Consider the following 20,879-nt stretch of genomic DNA (forward strand, 5'->3'; position numbering starts at 1 on the left):
AGAAAAAAAGCTTATAAAAAGGCTTAATATATATAAAGATAAAATTATATTCTTTAAAGTAATTAAATTAAACTATAAATATAAGATTTAATATTAATTCTTTAAGTCTTAAGTAGCCTAGGCTAATAAGGTCTTTAATAATTTTATTAAATTAATTAAAAATAAAATTATAAAGAATAAAATTAAAATAATTAAAATAATAAAGGCTTTTATATTAAAGGCCTTATAAAGGAAGCTATATATAAGGTTAATAGGGTTAATAGAGTTAATTAGAGATTAATAAGATTTTATTAAGAATATAGAAAATTAAAATATAAATTAATTTAGAGATAAAAGTTAACTTTATAGGAATTAATTTAATTATATAATATACTATCTTAAAATTTTATTATTAAATATTTATACTAAGATATTATAATTTTAAACTATATTTTAAACTAAGGTTAAAAATTAATATAATTATTTTAAAAATTAAAATATTCTTCTTTTTAAAGACTTTTATTAATTACTTTTAATTTTTAAAAAGCCTCTTTATACTCTTAATAATTTAAATAATATATTTAAACTTATTAATTAAAATACTTATTATATATTTAATTATATAATTAAACTATAATAAATTATATATTAATAAAGTAATAAGTAAATAGTATTTTACTAGGCTTTTTAAAACCTTTAGATTAATAAGCCTACTTATAATAATTAATAATTACTAAGTATATATATTTAGAATTAATTAAATAAAAAAAAGATTATTTCTTTTAATAATATTATATATATTTACTTAAAGAATTAATAGATTTAAAACTATAATTAAGATTATATAAAATAACTTAATAGACTTATTCTTATAATTAAAGCTTTATATAATAGCTAATATAATAATAATATAAAGTCTTAAAGTATTAATAGCCTTTATAAGACTTTACTTATTTATATTAATATAAAAATTATATTTATAAAGAATCTTTAAATTTTAATTAGCTTAATAAATAATACTATAAGTATTATTAAAAATATAGCTTAAAAAGATTATCTTAAAGGAATTAATATATATATTTAACCTTTTAATTTTATTATAATCTATTTTAATAAGTATATAAAACTAAAGTATTTTAATAATAAACTTAAAATAATTAAAATTATTTTTATTTTCTATTTAAATTAAAAGTATATATTAATAAATAGACTATATAGCTATATATAATTCTTATTAATAGTTATTTATATAATTATTATTTATAAGTCTTAAAAAGTTACTTTTAATAAAGTAATTATAAATATTTTATAAAAAGACTTTATTAATAGGAATTAATAGGGATGTATAATACTTTTACTATAGATATATAACCTTATAAATATATAACTTTTTAAGTAATTTAATTAATTAAAGAAATATTACTTTATTAATACTTCTATAATCCCTATAAGGAATAATCTTACCTAATAATCTTATTACTACTATAGAAAAAAGGTTATTACTAGGTCTAGTTTTATATAAAAGATATATTAAAAAGATTATAAATTTAATTCTAATATAAATTATATTTATCTACTTATAATAACTTTTACTAATTTCTTATTTTTTATATACTTATTTAAATTCTCTATCTATTTATATAAATATTTATAGTATTTTTAGCCTTAATATAAATAGTTTTACTTATTATAATCCTTTAAATAATAATAGTTTTTTAGCTTTTATTTTCCTTTTCTAAGGTTAATTTATTCTAGCTTCTAGGTAAATAGCTATATTTTCTCTTTTAAGACCTAGGCACTTAAGACTAAAATACTTAAAACTAAGATACTTATAGCTAAGATATTAAAGCCTAATTACTTTCTTAAGATATTATAAAAAGTATAAGGTTTATTAATACTCTTTACTTTATATTCTTTAGCTACTCTTTAAAAGATATAATAATCTTTAGGTTAAAGATCTTTTAATATAAATCTTAAGAAGATATTTTATAAAGTTATTAATAAAAATAAATATTTTACTTTATAAAAACTTTTATAGAGTATATATATAAGTAAATTATATAATAGTATAGTATATTAAGTTTAATTAAGATAGAATATTTATCTATATATAGGTTAAGAGGCCTAAGATTAAGATTCTTTCTAGTAAATAATACCTTATATACCTATTAATATTAGCTCTTAATAAGCTTTAGACACTTTAATAATATAAAGGACTAAAGCTTACTTAAGTAATTAAAGCTTAATCTAAAGAACTTATAATCTTAAAAAACCTTATTATTCTTATAAATATCTTTAAAGTTATATTCTTAATTATATAATATATTCTATATTATTTTTATTAATTTATAAAAATAGCTTATTTTATTTAATAAATAGCTCTTAATATTATTATTATTTATCTCTATACTTAAGATTATATAGATACTATAGTTTAAGTATTTATAAATAAAGTAATAGGCCTATTAAGTATAGACTAGTATATAAGTATTAAAAAAATACTATAAAATAAAGTATTAATTATTAAACTCTTTATAAAAAGTAATTTATACTTTTTTATATATTTCTTTAGTCTTTATAAAAAGAACTTACTTTTATATCTAGAAAACCCTTTAATAAGTATAAAAAACCTTAGAAAAGGATTTAGCTAAAATAAATATATAATTATATAGAGTTAAAGTAGCTTAAGGTTTAATAGGTTTATCTATTTTACTAATATTTAGGCTATTATTATTCTCTAGGTTTTTAATTTATTTTTACTTTAATTAAAGAAAAATATTAAAGTTAATATAATAAATATAAAGCTATTATTAGACCCTAGGAAACTAATTATTTAAAGTAGCCTTTATTAAGTTATTAAAGTCTATAATAATAATAGCTAATTATTATATTAAATATTTTAATAAAAAAGTAAAAATACTTTTTATAAGAAATTAAAATCTTTTTTATTATTTATTATTAATAAAACTAAAGGTAATATTAAATATTATACTAAGATAGGTTTACCTAATTACTTAAAAAAGTAAAAGCTTAAATTAGTTAATATTATATATATTATTAAGGCTAATTATCTCTAGGAATTACTTTTATATTTAAATATAATAAAGGAATATCTAGATAAGGCCTAAAAGATAGTTAAGCTTATTTAATACTTACTTTATAATATAAAGAATTCTTTACTTATTAAAAAGCTTAAGTAAAATAGCAGTAAATAAATAGCCTATAAGCTTCTTTTAGCTTATTAAAGCCTAAGTATTATAGATATCTTATTATATAAATATTAACTTAAGATATTATTCTTCTATAATAGCCTATATATTCTATATTTAAATATTAACTTAATAATTAATAGATTTAATAATTACCTTAACTAGGGAAATAAAGTAATAATAAGATAAATAAGCTAATAATATCTTACTTAAAAAATAATTATAAGTATAATATTCTATATCTTAATATTAATAAAAAAACTATTTACTTTCTTTAAAAGCTTTTATAATAATTAGCTACTTATACTTATACTTTTATAATTTCTTTTAATAAAAACTAAAGCCTTTACTTAATTAAAGATCTTTATATTAATTATATTAAATAGAATATTATATTAGCTATCCCTTATAAAAGTATTTATTATACTTTACTATATTAAAGCTATACTTTTTTATAAAGAGTTAAATATTCTTATAAAGGGTATTCTCTATAAAGGCTAGGTTACTTAGGATTAAAGAATTTAATATTTTATTTAAAAGTAAAGACTTAAATTACTATAAAAAGAAGCTTTTAATTAAATTAAATAAAAAGAGAATAAAAATTAAAAAGTATTAACTTTTATAAGGAAAGTATATTAAAAGTAAGCTATATTTATTAATATTTAAAAAAGAATAGCCTTATTTTTCTTATTAACTATATATAGTATTAAAGAACTTAAGGTATTACCTTATTATTTATTACTTATTATTAATAATATTTTAAATTAGCCTTAAGATATATTAGAATTCTACCTTAAGTATTATAAATATTTATATTACTTTTAATAAGCTATAAGAAAAGCCTTAAAAAGGATTAATTTCTAGTCTAAAAATAAGTACTTAATAAATATTTTATTAATTTATTTTATAAAGAAAGTTATTATAAAGGGTTATTATATAGTTATATTAAAACTTAAATAATAACTTAAGTCTAGAATAATAAGGTAATAATATAATTAAGAATTAATTAAAGACTATAATAAAGATATTATCTAGAGTATTAATATCTTTAAATCTATAAGAATTATTAATATTAAGTATATTACTAATAAAAAAGGTCTATTAATTATTTTAAGAGATAGAATAATATTAATAAGGCAGTAATAGATTTATTAAAAAAAGTAAATAAAAGTTATATTATTAGCTTAGCTAAATATATTAGCTATTAAATTAAGTATATTTTTAAGGTAGCTTTATTATATTAAATAACTTAGACTTAGAGTTATATAATTAATAGTATATAGAGACTATTATAATACTAAAGTATTAATATCTAATAATAATATAATATTAACTTTATTAAGAGATTAAGTTATAAAGGTAATAATCTGCAGTATTAATAATAATATTAGAATTATTTTAATTAACTAATATATAAGTATTTATAAGAGGAATAATTAATTAAAAAGGAAGGGTTAAGGTATATTAATAAATACAGGGCTTGGCTAATTAAAGTGCTTAAAAAGTTATATATCTATAAGGTTATATATCTATAGTAAAAGTATTATATATCCCTATTAATTCCCTTATTAATAGCCTTATTTATATTATTATTAATTAAATTAAAATACTTTCAAGTATTATATTTAAATTATTATTTAATTTAAATAATATTACTTTTAATATTAATATAAAATAAAGTAATTAAAAACTTAATATATAGTATTAATAAAAATAAATACTTTTTACTTATTAATATAAATTAAAATACTTTTTATTACTATAGATTATTAATTAAATTTATTTATAAATATAATTAAATAAATAATAAAAGCTATTATTAAATATTCTTTATATATTTATACTTTATAAATAAAATTAATTTTAATTAATATATAATTAAATAATAATTCTTAATTTTATTTATAAAAACTTATTAATAAAAATTAATTTTAATTAATATATAATTAAAAATAATTATTAATTATTATTATATAAATATTTAATTAAATAAATTAATAATAATAAAAAGAAAAATATAAAAAAAATAATAATAAAAAAATAAAAGATAATAATATAGTCTTTTTAAGCTTAATAATATATATTAGCTTTTTTAAAATTAAATATATTATAAAGCTTAAAAAGCTAAAATAATATATTATTAAACTTAAAAAGCTAATATATAAAAATAATATATTATAAAACTTAAGAAATTAATAAGTAAAAGAAAATATCTTTATTATATTATATTAAGTTATTTATATAAATAAGAGATATCTTTAGACTAAAATTAATCTTATTCTTATTATAACTTTAATAAGAAAATAAGGCAGCTTTATTTTACTTAGGATAATAGAGTTAGTATTAAAGTATCTTATTCTTAACTAAGTAAGAGGCTTTTCCAGACTGTTTGACAGTTCTATGTAACCAAATTAGAACAATGCATCGGGTCGGAAAGATTTAGAATTATCGCATATAGCAGTAACAAGCACTTGGCCTGTCACTTTCTCCATTCTTTATCTGAGGGCAGGTCTTGCTCGTTTACCGCTCTTGAAGCGAGCTTACATGAAAGATGACTGCAGACGACTGCAGACGACACCAGCGTAGCAATTTATTACGGATAGAAGATTTTGGTTGCTCAAGAAAGCGCAAATAGGAGCAGTAAATAGCAATGTGGTTATTTACGAGGTTGTATCTGTACAATTGGCCTTTCACCAAATCAATAGTCAGACCTTGGATTATTTCAGGCCAGCCAAGATAACTGTCTCCAGCTATGCATCTTGCAGATTCAACACGTCACTTTTGGGACAAGGCTGGCAGCCAGCAAGGTTTCTAAGCGCCATTGTCACCAATACACAAATTGATTGGAGGAGCTCCAATAATATGAACGCCCTATAACGATCCTGTTCATCGCCATTAACCACTGCCTATGTCGCCCACCATGAACATATCATGCCACAACATGCAGCTTGGTTGAACAGGAAGAGTCTATCTGAAAGGCGAACAACTCACGAGGCAGAAACCGATTGGCAAGGAATTTCTCATCAATTGCTTCCAGTTCTTGCTAGAGGACCAGCAAAGCTCACCGTTTTGTTTTCTTTTGCGCTGATGGGTAAGTCATCAATGGCCAGGGGTTTTAGTCTAATCCCAGTCCCTCCAACAACCGCAGCCAACATTCTCTTTCCCGAGACTTGCTATGCCGCCATGCACGCATCAATAAATCGATCTTGTCCAACAGCCACAGATTAGTATGAGCATACGAGACCTGTATCCGCCAGTGGAAATGAGTTGTCACGACACTCGATCGACCGAGCTTATAAAGCAGCTAATAATAATATTTAACTGTCTGAAGCCCCCTTCTTGGTCTGCCCAGATATTCACACTATGAATTCATCATGTATTGTTTGCTTCCTTGTAAAGTTCTACCTAATATATATAATGAGCTGGAAAGCACCCCAGAACTCGAATCATCCAGCGATGAAGACCAGCAAGGGATCCCAATCTACGAATTACCAGTAAGTAGCTAATGGATAATTTTCAATCTGAAAAACTAACATGAAACATAGGCACCCAAAAAGAAACGAACCGTGTACATATGGGCTTGCTGCTGTTGCCCGACTTCAGGAATGAAAGTTTCGACAGTAGATTGTCCTGGGTGCGGCACGCCTCGATGCCCGTATTGTCGTGTTGAGAAGAAGACAATCCGCGGGTAGATAGAAATACTGAGAGGTCTGGAGAAGAAAGAAGTTGTTTATTCAGGCTGGATGGAATCCACCATACGTTGATCCTACGTGGATTGGATCAAACTCACTTTATATCACGAATATCTATGACAAGTCTCGGTTTTATAAATCCCACCTCCTTTTATCCAACACCTAAGCTTACAGATCTGTCCGTGAACGCGAATGGACCGATACAATATAATTTGCGGTCAAATATCGAGACAAGTTGTGCCAGTTAGGAGGACCTTCGATCTGCTGGACGTCGGGAACATTTGATTGTGTAACGAAACACACGATAAGTCGAGTTAACAGTTTCATTGGTGATGATGACAGTGGCCCTCTATCCTCCTCACACGACATAAACTAATTCCCGGTGAACATGTTAGCGCGGATTAGATGACTTGCATGAGAAAGTGCACAATGACGAGAGAATAGCTAATAGGAGTCGGTATTCGTGACGCGTGTCTGGTGTTAGTTTTGTGTCACATGGGCACTTGGGTATAACATCCTCGCCAACCCTGACCTGGGAACCGTCGGGGTCGTCCATCGATGTGGATGTACTAATGCGTTGGCAAGGTCATGTGCAAGTGATAGAGATGGCAGCATGAAATGATAGTGTTATGTGAGAATAGGTGGGAAAGACACCAACAAGATTATCAACACAAGTGGCACCTGCAAGAATGTCAAGTATATCTGGCAACATTGTCGGCCTCGGCCAATTTTCGTGGTGCTAGTCTATTGAAATGAAGGGAGGGGGAACGCCATGTACCACTACATAAGATACCTCCGGTTGAAAAAAACAAGTCAGGAATGGACGGTAGATTAATTGTATTTTGTTTCAGGCTTTCCCGAGCCCACCCCCCTAGGTCTATATCCATTTGCAGTCTCTATTTATACACCGTTTATTCCTTTCCATATCTCCCTCCGATAACGGAGACAGCAAGGACTTTAAGATAAAAAACGCCCAGCCACATATAAAGACAAAACTCCAATAACTAAAGTAAATATTTATAGCGCTTACTAACTTTATTAAAACTACTAATACTTGCAATTATAAGAGATTATAGTAATTATATAATATAATAAAAAGTTAAGTATATAATTAAGTTTAATTATTTATAATATTAATAAAGTTTTTATTTTAGCTTTTTAATTTTATATTAAACTCTTAATTATATATATAAATTTCTTTATTTATAGACTTTAATTTAAATAGAATTTTCTATTTAAACTATTATAGCTAGAATATATTAAAAAGCTATTATTTAAAATATTTATATTTATTTTTAATAATTTAAATAAAAATCTTTAATTTTATAAATTATAATATATATTAATTTATTATATTTTAAAAAGTAATTTACTTTTTATAAGGCTAGTTTTATTTTTAATATAATAATATATTATATTAAATTATTATATTTTTATTAAATTTACTATAAATTTTCTTAAGAAATAAAAAGATTAAAAATTATAAAATTATATAATTAAATATAATTAATATTATATTATTTTTAATTAATAATAATTATTTTATAAAAATATATTTTAATCTTTTTATTATAAAAATATATAGACTTTAAAATTAAATTAAGATTATATATAAGGCTTTAATAATTTAATTATAAATATATTAAAAATATTATATATATTATTTAATTATTAAATTATTATCTTTTAATTAAATTATAAAGTAATATATAATTAATATTATAATTATAATTTAAATTAATTTAATATATTATATATTAAAATAAAATAATTTATATTTTTTTTTAATAATTTTACTAAATAAAAAAAATATATATATAATATTATTATAATTTTAATAAAGCTTTTATTCTTTAATATAGAATTAACTTTATTAAACCTTATTAAAAAGTATAGCCTTATAGCCTTATAATATTATTTTATTACTAAAGTTTACTATTCTTAAGTATCTTATTTCTTCATAAAATGATTGAAATCTCAGTCACGCATAATAGCGCTTACCAAGGACGTCCATTTGCAGCAATGAGCTCGTCCTCGGAAGTCTTGAAGCTCTCTGACTCCTTGAGGAACTGCTTATGGAAGGTCTCGAGGAGGACACCGGGGAATACAGCACCGACGGCCTGGACAAGGCGATCCTCCTTGCCAATCCAGACGTGCTTGATGAACTTGCCATCGCAACCTGAGTTGCTCTCGGGGAAGCCGTTGGCCTCTGTGCAGGGCAGTGAGAGGATCTCGGAGTCGTAGGCGTAGCGAATGAAGGTGCCGAAACCACCCTGGTCAGTGGGCTGCCAACCCTTACGGTTACGGAACTCGGTGCAGTCAGGGAAACGACCACCATCATTAGCGCAGTCATCCCACTCCTTGAAAATTTCGTAGGTCTTGGGCTTGTTCTGCATAATCATGAAGCCAGTGTTGAGGAACAGGTTGCCCCTTCGGTCGCGGTTGTGCTGGGTATCGGGGTCGAAAGGCAGGGCCATGGAGTTGTTTTGGGGGGTGATGCTCCAGTAGTTCATGAGCCACTCGAGAGGGAGGTCGAGGCGATTGAAGAGGGCGTCAGAGTCGATGAAGACGCAGACGTCATGCTTCTTGAGGACTTGGGCGAGGACGGATGGCTTCTTCCAGGAATCGCGACGGTCGGAGTAGCTGTTGATCTTGATGTGGTAGTACTGGTATCCGTGGATCTTGGCTATTAAAAGTCAGCAGGTGTACACAAAAGTAAGCGAGAGCTGCCAATTAGCGAGAGACATACAGTAGACCCAGTGGTTCAATGTGCCACCAGACGGGCCGTGGACCTCTCGGCTCTTGTTCCAAGTCATTTCGTCCGACCAGAGATAACCAGGCTTATCGAAACGACGACTCTCGAGATCGACAATGCAGAGCTTCTTGCCCAGGGGCTCATTCCAGATAGGCTTGTCGGAGGGGAGCTTTGAGGGCCAGTGGCCGTAGGGGTAGTATTCGGGATCGTTGACCTTTACGGCGGGACGGATCCATTTCTCGGGGGTGAAGGCATCGAGGTTGAGTTCGGAAGAAGGGGTATCAGGTAGGGCGGGAGCTTCGGAGAGTTCATCGGGCGTTGGGAGAGGGTCCTCCTCTGCGATGGGAGAAGGAGTAGGAGTACCGGCTGCATCAGCGGCAGCGAGCTCCTCGGGGTCGCTGGGAGCCTCTTCAGGATCAAAGTCGGGCTTTTGAGGGGTGACTTTATGCTCATGTTCATGTTCGTGGTCGTGATCGTGCTCAGCCTCGGCCTCAGCTTCAGCCGCGGAGGGAGGCGTTGGTGTTGGTGTTGGTGTCGGCTCAACCTCGACGACTTCGGTGACGGTCTCGACAGCGGGTGCACCGCCAATTCCTTCGTCTACAGTGGGAACAAAAGTCGGGGCCGCAGCGGCGGCTTCTTTCTCGGGGATGAAAGGCGCAGGCTCGTCGCTGTGGGAGAAGAAAGGTCAGATTGAGTTTCTGAGTGTACGAGAAGAGAAGAGGGGGAAACTTACACTCCGCTATTGCTGTTGCTGTTGCTGTTGCCGTTTGTGGCGGCTGTTTCGCTGGGCGTCTTTAGGTGGAAATGGGCCAGACCGAGAAATATGGTGATAAAGACCACAGCGGCCAGAACGACCGCTCTGTTTGACCTTGGGACGGTCATTTTGGCAAGAAATAAATTGTAATTGCCAGAATAAAAAGAGAGAAAGTGTACAGATACAAGAAAGAAGGGAAAAAAGAATGCAAGTAAGAAGCCAAGAAAAGGAAGGATGACGAAGCAGTTCAGCTGAGGGGAGCAGGAACAGAAGACGACGACCCCTGACTCTCTTTTTAAGCAGGGGTTTTATTTTTTGTTCCTTTTTTTTAGTATCGCATCGCATCCATCCATCGCTACGACGCTATCTTTCTCTCCCTAGGTAAAATAAGGTCGGGACATGTTGTCTCAGTAGCGCTTCAGCCTGTGAGGATTACAACGGTTGGCTGATGGTGGGTACACTCTGACGCCTCATTATCCACTTTCTAATCAATCTGTGACGACCCTTTTTTGCTCGCTAGAAAAAGGGGATGTTGACAAGGTCACGGTAGTTGAGTTGTCTCTGTTTTATTAGGAAAAGGTTAATTGTTGGCAGCCCCTTAATTCAATGAACAGTGACTGCTGTAGAGAGCGCTACAAGTTGCACGAGTGCGGGGGTCGGTGCTCTGAAAATTAAGGACCTATAAAGCTGCCCTGAATTTCCATGATCATCACTGATTGACAGGCCGGGAAGCCTGTGCCTCACTCCCGTAGTCGATCCCTTTAATGGATCCTCCGCCAAGTAATTTCTTTCCAGATCTTTGCTTTCCATCATTGTTCTAGATTATGTCGCTTCGATTCTCTGTATCTTGTGAATAGCAATGTTTGGCAACAAGTATCCATCACAACTCAATTGTTCTGTTTTTGTTCTCTGTACGGATACGCCCTGAAACCTTCCCCTTGCATTGGATAAACTTTGGCTGGTGAAACACAACGGTCAACAAACAGCCAGACACCGCCACTCGTTTTTGCCAGAACCTCTGGCTTGAATACATCCACCAAATGCAATTCTTACTCATCGGAATAGGAGGACTAATCAGTCTTGTCTCTTAACACTTCGTGTCGTTAAGCCCCAGACTCTTGGAGGCAGCTCTGAGAAAAATAAAAATAAAAAGAGGGACACTTGCGAGCTTCAGCTGAAGCTAAAAACGCCACTTGAAACGTGTTTTAATTGGGTGGCTTTGTGCTTCCCCCTTGAACGGAAGAAGCCTTTTGTGAGCTCAACAACTCCCACAAGATTAGACATCCATTCTCACTGCACTTACTACCAAGGTACTGACTTTATAATCGACCCTCAATTGATACTGATGCATCCAAGTTGGACAAATAGAGGTGATATGGATTTCTAGAAACATAAACTGTCAATACCTCAGACCCAAGCTTAACCCCTAAATTGACCCCTGCAAGCCTTTATCCCTGCTTGACAGTGCAAGAATACGCGACTCCCAAATCATCCGTAGCGTGCTATTGACACCAATCACGGCAAATGTTTTCTGTCGAGTAGCAAACTAATGTTATTCTAGGCCAGAGAGCTCACGCACTATCGATTTGTTTCAACGCGACTATCGAAGCTATCGCCAACAGTTTTTTACCTTGGCTCAGGGGCAAGTCAATTCTGGCAAATGGCCGAACTGTGGCTTGTTAGCTCCAGGTACTAGCGTCTGTCAATGGACAAAGTGTCGCGATTCATGGTTAGGAGTCTTGTGTTGTGGCGTTTCCTTCACGAGAATTCTACCACTTGACAACAGAATGCCAATCCGGACATGTACACACGGTTTAGATAATCATCAAATGAGTTCTGTGCATGTTCATCCTAGTAGTTGAAAGAAATATGCAACAATATCGCCTAACTTAACTTTGCTGCGCGACTTATCATGACTTCCCTTTTCCCCCTTTCTGGCTACAGGGTAACACTTTGCGAAACAGGCCTTGAGCGAAGCAATCTCACGGTGGTTTACCTATTGACCATCCTATCTTGAAGAGACCTCTGACTGATAACCAAGAAAGAAACTCTCCATCAGAAATCCGCTTCGCGAAATGGCACTGCTTATTGAACGTCACTCGCGTCTACACCCTTGATGAAGGAGCCTTTGCAATGGAACGAGTCGCACACGGACTTGGCCAGAGAGATCCGGTCACGTGCCATGCGCAAGAAATGTGAAGTCGTCACCACTTGAGATTAATTACTGTCGTCTGCGCTAGACTCTGTATGGGTCGGGACAAGTCTGCCCGTGGCTGCTTTGATGACATTGTCTTTACACTCTGACACGTACCTAGAAAACCGCATTCCAAACTACCTTGAGTTCACGTCATTATCGCGAAGGACGCGAGGCTCGAGCCGTCAGCGCGTACAACACAATTCTTTAGCCACACGTCAATTCGGGCGAAGCTTTCACCCATCGAGTCTCTCAAAAGAGCGAGGATTGCAATGCATTTTGCTCAGGTAATCTTAGCTTTACCTGCGGCGTAAGCACCGCAAATGTCTCGTAACTTGCACCATTTATGCGTACGGTAGGCGAAGAGGAGGCGTCATCGAAATCTACCACCACTTTTGAGCTATATATTATTGGGAGGACTATCTTGACCGTTTGGTCAGGGTTTCCCTATCAGTGGCCGAGAGATACAGTGCTCACCTACTTCCCCGGTGCCTCGTAAAAAAGGTGGTGCCTATCCAGAGCTGCCCATCTTATAATACAACGTACTTCCTAGCCTCCAATTACATCGTCGGTAGGTTCATGCGAGGAACAAAGTAGTTCTACATAAGTCGAGATGGCGATGAAAAGACATGTAAGGTTTAATGAGATGGGACGTGTATTTCAGTTGTTAACAAGACAGCTATTAGAAACTTTAATTTCTAGGCATCTTCTTTTTATTAGGTGATTTTTAAGGTATAAGTCCTAAAGTATATATTTAAAATTAACTTATAAAAAAATATAATTTTTAAACCTAGATATTAATATAGATTTAATTTAAAAATATATAGTATAATTTATAAAATTAAAATTATAATAATTATTATAAAAAAATTTTATTTTTTTTAAAAATTAATTATTAAATATTTTTTTATTAATATTAATATTAATATTAATAAAATTATTATATAAAATAATAAACTTTAAAGTCTTTATTAATTTTAATTATATATTAAATTAAAAAATTATTTATAAAAATTTAATTTTTATAATTAATTTTATTTTTAAAAAAAAAAAAATATTTAATAAAATTATTTAATAATTTTATTTATTTTTAATATAATTTCTAATATAGAGTATTAAGTTACTTTTCTTTCTATAGAACCTAGTTAATATAGTTTAATTTAATAAAGTATAAAAGGACTAAGATTTAATAATTAAATTAAGTTAATATAATATTAAGCTTATTACTATATATATTATTAATTTTAATATTTTTAAGCTTTTTCTAGTTAAAGATTAATTAATATAGATCTTTAACTTATTCTTTATTATTAATTAATATAATAATTAATTTTTCTTTATTATTATATTAATTACTATTTCTATAGGCTAGGGCCTTAAGGCTATTATTTATAAAGTTAAAGCCTACCTAGTAAAATATATTTATATAGACTATTAATAATTAGCTATTATTATATAAGTAGTTAATTAGAATAATTTATATATTTTATTAGCTTTAAATATTAATATTAATAATTTCCTTATTTTTATTATTATATTATAAAAGAGAGAGAATTTTTTACTATTTATTTAAAGCTTATATTCTTATATAAGGTTTAAATTTATATTAAGCCCTATAGTATTATTACTTTTATTACTATTAATACTATTATATTATTATTAAATTTCTAAGCTTATAGCTTTATTTACTATAAATTATATATTTTAATTTTTAATATAATATTTTTATTAATATTTAAAATTAAAATATTATTAATATAAATAATAATTAAATTATTATTTTTATTATTTTTAATTATTATTATTATTTTTTTTTTTACTTTTTATTAAAGCTTAAGTTTTCTTAAAGCTATTTTATAAATTTAAAATTAAAAGATTTATATAAATTAAAAACCTAATATATTAAATTTAATTTTTTCTTAATAATTAATTTTCTTAATAAGATTATAATTAATATAATAATAATTAAACTTTATAATAAAGAAAAAATAAAAAAGCTTTTATATATATAATAGCTATTTTTTTTCTTATAATTTATTATTAAATACCTTTAAATTTATATAATTAATTAATTTTTAATCTATTTATTATTAATTACTTTATATTAATTAACTTTATAGTTTTTATTTAATATAATATTATTTAAAAAAAAGCTTTTATAATAATATATTTAATTATTTAAAAGGCTATTTTTTAATAAAAGAATATTATAAATACTATTTTATTTAATAATAATAATAAAGACTTAAGATAATTAAAATATAAAATTAAATATCTTTAAAAGATTAAATATAATAATAATAATAATTATAATTTTATTAAATTAATTATTTTTAATTATAAAGTCTTATTATTCTTTATAAAGTATTTTTAAATTTATAAATAAGATTAAATAATAATAAAGCTTAAATAAAAGCTTAAGTATTTAAAAAATCTAAAGAAAAGGCTTATAAAGAGATTTAATATATATAAATATAAAGTTATATTCTTTAAAATAATTAAATTAAATTATAAATATAAAACTTAATATTAATACTTTAAGTCTTAAATAGCTTAAATTAATAAAATCTTTAATAATTTTATTAAATTAATTAAAAATAAGATTATAAAAAATAAAGTTAAAATAATTAAAATAATAAAAGCTTTTATATTAAAGGCTTTATAAAGAAAACTATATATAAGGTTAATAAGGTTAATAAGGTTAATTAAAGGTTAATAGAATTCTATTATAAATATAGAAAATTAAAATATAAATTAATTTAAAAGTAAAAGCTCTATAGAAATTAATTTAATTATATAATATATTATTTTAAAATTTTATTATTAAATATTTATATTAAGATATTATAATTTTAAATTATATTTTAAAGTAAAGTTATTTTTAATTATAATATTTTTAATTATATAATTAATTATTAAATTAATAAATTAAAATTTAAATTTTTATTATATAAAAAAAAAAAGTTTTAAAAGTTTTTATAAAGTTTAAACCTTAATTTAAAATATAGTTTAAAATTATAATATTTTAATATATATTTAATAATAAAATCTTAAAATAGTATATTATATAATTAAATTAATTCTTATAAAGTTAACTTTTATTTTTAAATTAATTTATATTTTAATTTTCTATATTCTTAATAAAATCTTATTAATCTCTAATTAATTCTATTAATCTTATTAACCTTATATATAGTTTCCTTTATAAGGCCTTTAATATAAAAAGCCTTTATTATTTTAATTATTTTAATTTTATTTTTATAATTTTATTTTTAATTAATTTAATAAGATTATTAAAGATTTTATTAATTTAAATTACTTAAGACTTAAAATATTAATATTAAATCTTATATTTATAATTTAATTTAATTACTTTAAGAAATATAATTTTATTTTTATATATATTAAGCCTTTTTATAAGCTTTTTTTTTAGGTTTTTTAAATATTTAAGCTTTTATTTAAGTTTTATTATTATTTAATTTTATTTATAAATTTAAAAATACCTTATAAAGAGTAATAAAATCTTATAATTAAAAATAATTAATTTAATAAGGTTATAATAATTATTATTATTATATTTAATTTATTAAAAATATTTAACTTTATATTTTAATTATTTTAAGTCTTTATTATTATTATTAAATAAAATAGTATTTATAATATCTTTTTATTAAAAAAATAGTCTTTTAAATAGTTAAATATATTACTATAAAGGCTTTTATTTTAAATAATATTATATTAAGTAAAAATTATAAAGTTAATTAATATAAAGTAATTAATAATAAATAAACTAAAAATTAATTAATTATATAAGTTTAAAGATACTTAATAATAAATTATAAAAAGAAGAAATAATTACTATATATATAAAAGCTTTTTATTTCTTTTTATTATAAAGTTTAATTATTATTATATTATTTTATTAAAAAATTAATTATTAAAAAAAAATTAAATTTAATATATTAAGTTTTTAATTTATATAGATGTTTTAATTTTAAATTTATAAAATAGTTTTAAAAAGACTTAGGCTTTAATAGAAAATAAAAAAAAATAAAAAAAAAATAAAAAAAAAAAATAAATTATAAAAATTAAAAAAAATATAATTTTAATATATTAAAAATAAAATATTTTAAATAAAATTATTTTTTAATTTTTAAAATAATTTTTAATAAAAAAAATAAATTATTAATAATTTATAAAATATTTAATAAAAATAATATTATTAAAAAGTTTATTAAATTAAAATTTATTATATTAAGAATCTTATAAAATATTAAAAATCCTATAAAGTTAAAAAACTAAAAAAAGTTCTAAGGAAAAAAAGAAAAAGCTTATAATTAATACTATAGCTTTTAATATAATAAAGTTTAATACAATAGTCCAGGCGTCTTCACTTGGGACTATCTGGGTTTCATATCGTTTGTACGCGTTCCTTGTGAACCTTGGAGTTGGATTACATATCAGTTGAAGAGGCCCGGCTGAGAAAAGGCCAAGGTCAGCCAGATCACATAGTCTGGGGTCCTGAACTTTGGCTAGAAATATCAGGACGCATGTCTGACAGACCACCCATCATGTTTCTAGGAATATTACCGTTTCCCTTTCTTTGTCTGTGAGAATGGTTCAAATTGACAGAAGGCCCGTATAGTTCTGTCGAGAAATCTCAGCTATTAACAAGGTATGATCTGTTAACGCAAGACGGCCAGTCCCCACCGACTGGTTGTCGAAAACCGATGTTTGCGTGACTGTCGGTCATGGATTTAAGTAAGACTATTGCTTGCAACAGTAGGACCCAGGGTTAAGATCCACATGATCTTCGTTGACCCGTTTGATACTGCGTCTCCTGCATCCGAGTCCGCCAAGCAACTCCACGATCTGCTGGTCCCTGAAACGGTATGCTGAATAGCCAGCCCAGTTAGCTAAAGCTCAATGTCACTGCTGACAGAATCTTATGGTATGTCGAACTCGACTGACAAATACGAATGGGAGCAAGACTGCGCTGGTGAGTGGCAACTCTCCTATGTTCAAGATGCCCTTGATGCATATGTCAAGAATGGGGTAAACCTGCTGAATGCGTTTCGTCGTTCACAGGCGGCTCGCAACAATAACATGTGACATGGCGAATCGGCACAGTTTTGAGAAGGGAAAGTCGTGTAAAAGAGAACAATTGACGACCTCGGTCCATTCGCTTCGTGGAGGTGCAAGACGTTCAATCACGAGACAGACCATGCCATGAGTCTGCCCGATTACAACCCCAGCCCGTCGGAGCTACCCCAGAATCGAGCATTTGCGGGGATAATGAGAAGATGGGACCTTTTTGTGATGTTACATACGCTCGATGAAAAGAAACAGGTCATTCAAAGTGTCCAAGTGGGTAGTTGGGGTTACCATGGTAGAGGGGAAGGTTAATGGCCAGTTCGAGAAAAGTGCTGTATTCTCATCACGCGAATAGAGTTTCTTTTTGTCAAAACGTTGAGGAGAACAACTAGCCACCTGAATTATATTTAAATACGAATTATTTAGTTCATGGATATAATTATGGATGAAATACGCCTTCTATCGATAAAAAACCGTCACGTCATGCTTCAGACTCGGCCAACTTTTATCCCTGAACCATGACGAGGTTGCATCGGCAAACCACATCTCACGGCTCAAAGTGGAATGTGGTTAACCTCTTTTTTCGTCTTCAATTGCATTGCCAAGCTGTGATGATCCCAATTCCCCTTTAAACGGCCCGTTTAACAAAGCTAATGCACTCCATATTCTGAAAACCCGGACCATCGGGTTTCATCGTCCCAGCATCAGGTGGTATAAATGCCAATAAGGAGACCAGAGAACCGATGTTATTCCGACCAAGCGTAGATTTCCCCCGCATCTTAGTGGTGTATTTATTTTTCCATGTGGTTTTGTCTCCCATTTTGGCTGTGACTTGGGTCTAGAGGGCGGCAGTTAATCTCGGCAACTGAAGCACAATTCGGATACAGAGACTAATTAGGCAATTTGAGGACCGATATTGTGTCATGAAAGCATTGACTCTGGGGCAAAATAATGCTGTCTATTATACTAGAAACAATATGCTACTGAATGAGTAGACAAACACTTTGCATGACGTTGAGTATTCCTCCGCTCAATGTCACTCAAGTCGGGCACTAGCTTTGGAACCCCCCAGACCGTTACGGACTCTATATACGGCGCTATATAGTAAAAATAACTTAAATGACCATGATCCGCACCTATATGATGGGCCGAGAGTAGTTGAGAAACAAGTCGCGTGCTGTAACATCTACTCATGATGCCTTCTCTTCTAAGCCTTGTCACTGCGGCTGCCCTTCTGGCCGATGGTGTTGTTTCGCAACAAGCACCTACCGTCACGGTCAAGAACGGTACTCTCGAGGGAAGACACGAACCTGGATATAATCAGGATTTGTTCTTGGGCATTCCTTTCGCCCAGCCTCCTGTCGGCCAACTTCGTTTCCAAAACCCACAGAGTCTGAACGAGACATTCGACACTCTAGAGGTAAAAAAGTATGGGGACTCTTGTGTTGGATATGGAGTGAGTACTACCTCTAAGTTCTTGTAACAGAAACGTATACTGACCTTGACTAGAACACCGCCGATCAGGGCCCTGCTACCTTCAGCGAGGACTGTCTCACCCTGAACGTCGTCCGACCTGCGGGCAGCAGCAGCGACGAGAAGCTTCCAGTTGGTGTCTTCATTCACGGTGGAGGTTGGACCATGGATTTTGCTGCCAATGGTGCCTACAACATGACCTTCATGGTAGAGGAAGCCGTCAAGGCTGGCAAACCTTTCGTTGCTGTCTCCGTCGCCTGTAAGTAAATCCAGTACATCTCTCAATTCACCACTGACATCAGATAGACCGACTTGCTTTCTGGGGTTTCTTGGCCAGCAAGGACATCATGGATGCCGGCGTCGCCAACCTCGGTTTGAAGGATCAGCGTCTCGCTCTTGAGTGGGTCAAGGAGAACATCGGTGCTTTCGGTGGTGATGCTTCGAAGGTCACCATCTTTGGAGAGAGTGCTGGTGGTGGTAACGTCGGCTATCAGGCTACTGCTTACGGAGGTAGAGATGACAAGCTCTTCCGAGGTATCATCGCTCAGTCCGGTGCCGATGGAACTGACATGAAGAACCTCACCCAACCTGAACGACGCTACAACATCATCGCTGAAGCTGCTGGCTGTGGCGACGCTTCAGATAAGCTTTCTTGTCTCCGTGAGGTGTCTTTCGAGAAGCTCAATGCTACCAGCACCAAGGTCCCCGGAAACTTCTACCCCGTTGTTGACAATGACTTTATCCCTGATTATCCCTCAAAGCTCCTCGAGAACGGCAAGTTCGTCAAGGTTCCCCTCATGACCGGTACCAATGCCGACGAGGGTAGTTTCTTTGCCGGCCCCGGCGTTGATAACGATGAGCAGTTCGCTGCTGCTATTATGTCAAACGGCGTCGATGCAAACACTACCGAGACTTTGATGGCTCTATACCCCAACATTGACGCCCTCGGTGTGCCTTCTGGCTACCGCCGAAAGGCCAACGACTCTGTCAAGGCTCAGTACAAGCGTATGGCAGCTTTCCAGGGTGACAATCTCTTTGTTAGCTGGAGACGCAGAAGGTCTGATGCTTGGTCCAAGTATGATGTGCCTGCTTACACGTACTTGTTCGAGTCCCCCAACACAAATATGCGTAAGTCTAGTCCATCAAACTCTGCTGATGAGATGTACTAACTTTGTTTTGAAGCCCCTCAAATCGGAACTCCTCACTTCGTTGAGATCGCCTACGTCTTCTTCAACAAGCTCGGTATGGGCTATAGCAAGAACCTTGGTCCATTCCACAATGCGTCCAAGGAGGTTCTTGACCTTGCTCAGCTTGTTACTCGAATGTGGATTAGCTTCATCACTGAAGGAAACCCTAACGAGCACGGCCGTAAGTCTCTCTAATGACATAGTGATATGGTATTATACTGATACTTTAATAGTTCCTTCAATTCCCGAGTGGCCTGTGTATAAGAGCGGTGGTGGTTATGGACAAAACTTCTACTTCAACCCCAACGGTTCCAGCGTTGAGCCTGATACCTTCCGATTGGCCGGTACTACTTTCATGAACTCTCTTGCTGAGCAGTTTGGAAGGTAAATGACCTTTGGAAGATGACTTGTGTTTGTTATATTGGATGCGGTGTTCAAGTCTGACCCAGCTCATGACCAATTTTATGTGTAGATACTTGGATTGTTAGTATACTAGGCTGATAAAGTATATGAAATAAGTTAATTTCACAGATGATTCAGTG

The 20,879-nt window shown here is 29.9% G+C and overlaps 2 protein-coding genes across 2 annotated transcripts; one reads left to right on the forward strand and one right to left on the reverse strand.

Moving 5' to 3' along the window:
* Positions 1–8,877: 8,877 nt before the first annotated feature.
* Positions 8,878–10,517, reverse strand: FPOAC1_005603 (uncharacterized protein; the record flags this gene model as incomplete). The annotated part of the gene is made up of 3 exons (XM_044850126.1): positions 8,878–9,566; positions 9,630–10,303; positions 10,369–10,517. 3 exons carry the CDS (start codon positions 10,515–10,517, stop codon positions 8,878–8,880), a joined length of 1,512 nt encoding a protein of 503 aa, XP_044708836.1.
* Positions 10,518–18,872: 8,355 nt separating this feature from the next.
* Positions 18,873–20,725, forward strand: FPOAC1_005604 (uncharacterized protein; the record flags this gene model as incomplete). Its single annotated transcript, XM_044850127.1, has 5 exons — positions 18,873–19,133; positions 19,187–19,409; positions 19,457–20,278; positions 20,333–20,518; positions 20,571–20,725. 5 exons carry the CDS (start codon positions 18,873–18,875, stop codon positions 20,723–20,725), a joined length of 1,647 nt encoding a protein of 548 aa, XP_044708837.1.
* Positions 20,726–20,879: the final 154 nt, after the last annotated feature.

This window comes from Fusarium poae, chromosome 2 (assembly GCF_019609905.1).
Source record: "Fusarium poae strain DAOMC 252244 chromosome 2, whole genome shotgun sequence".
NCBI lineage: Eukaryota > Fungi > Ascomycota > Sordariomycetes > Hypocreales > Nectriaceae > Fusarium > Fusarium poae.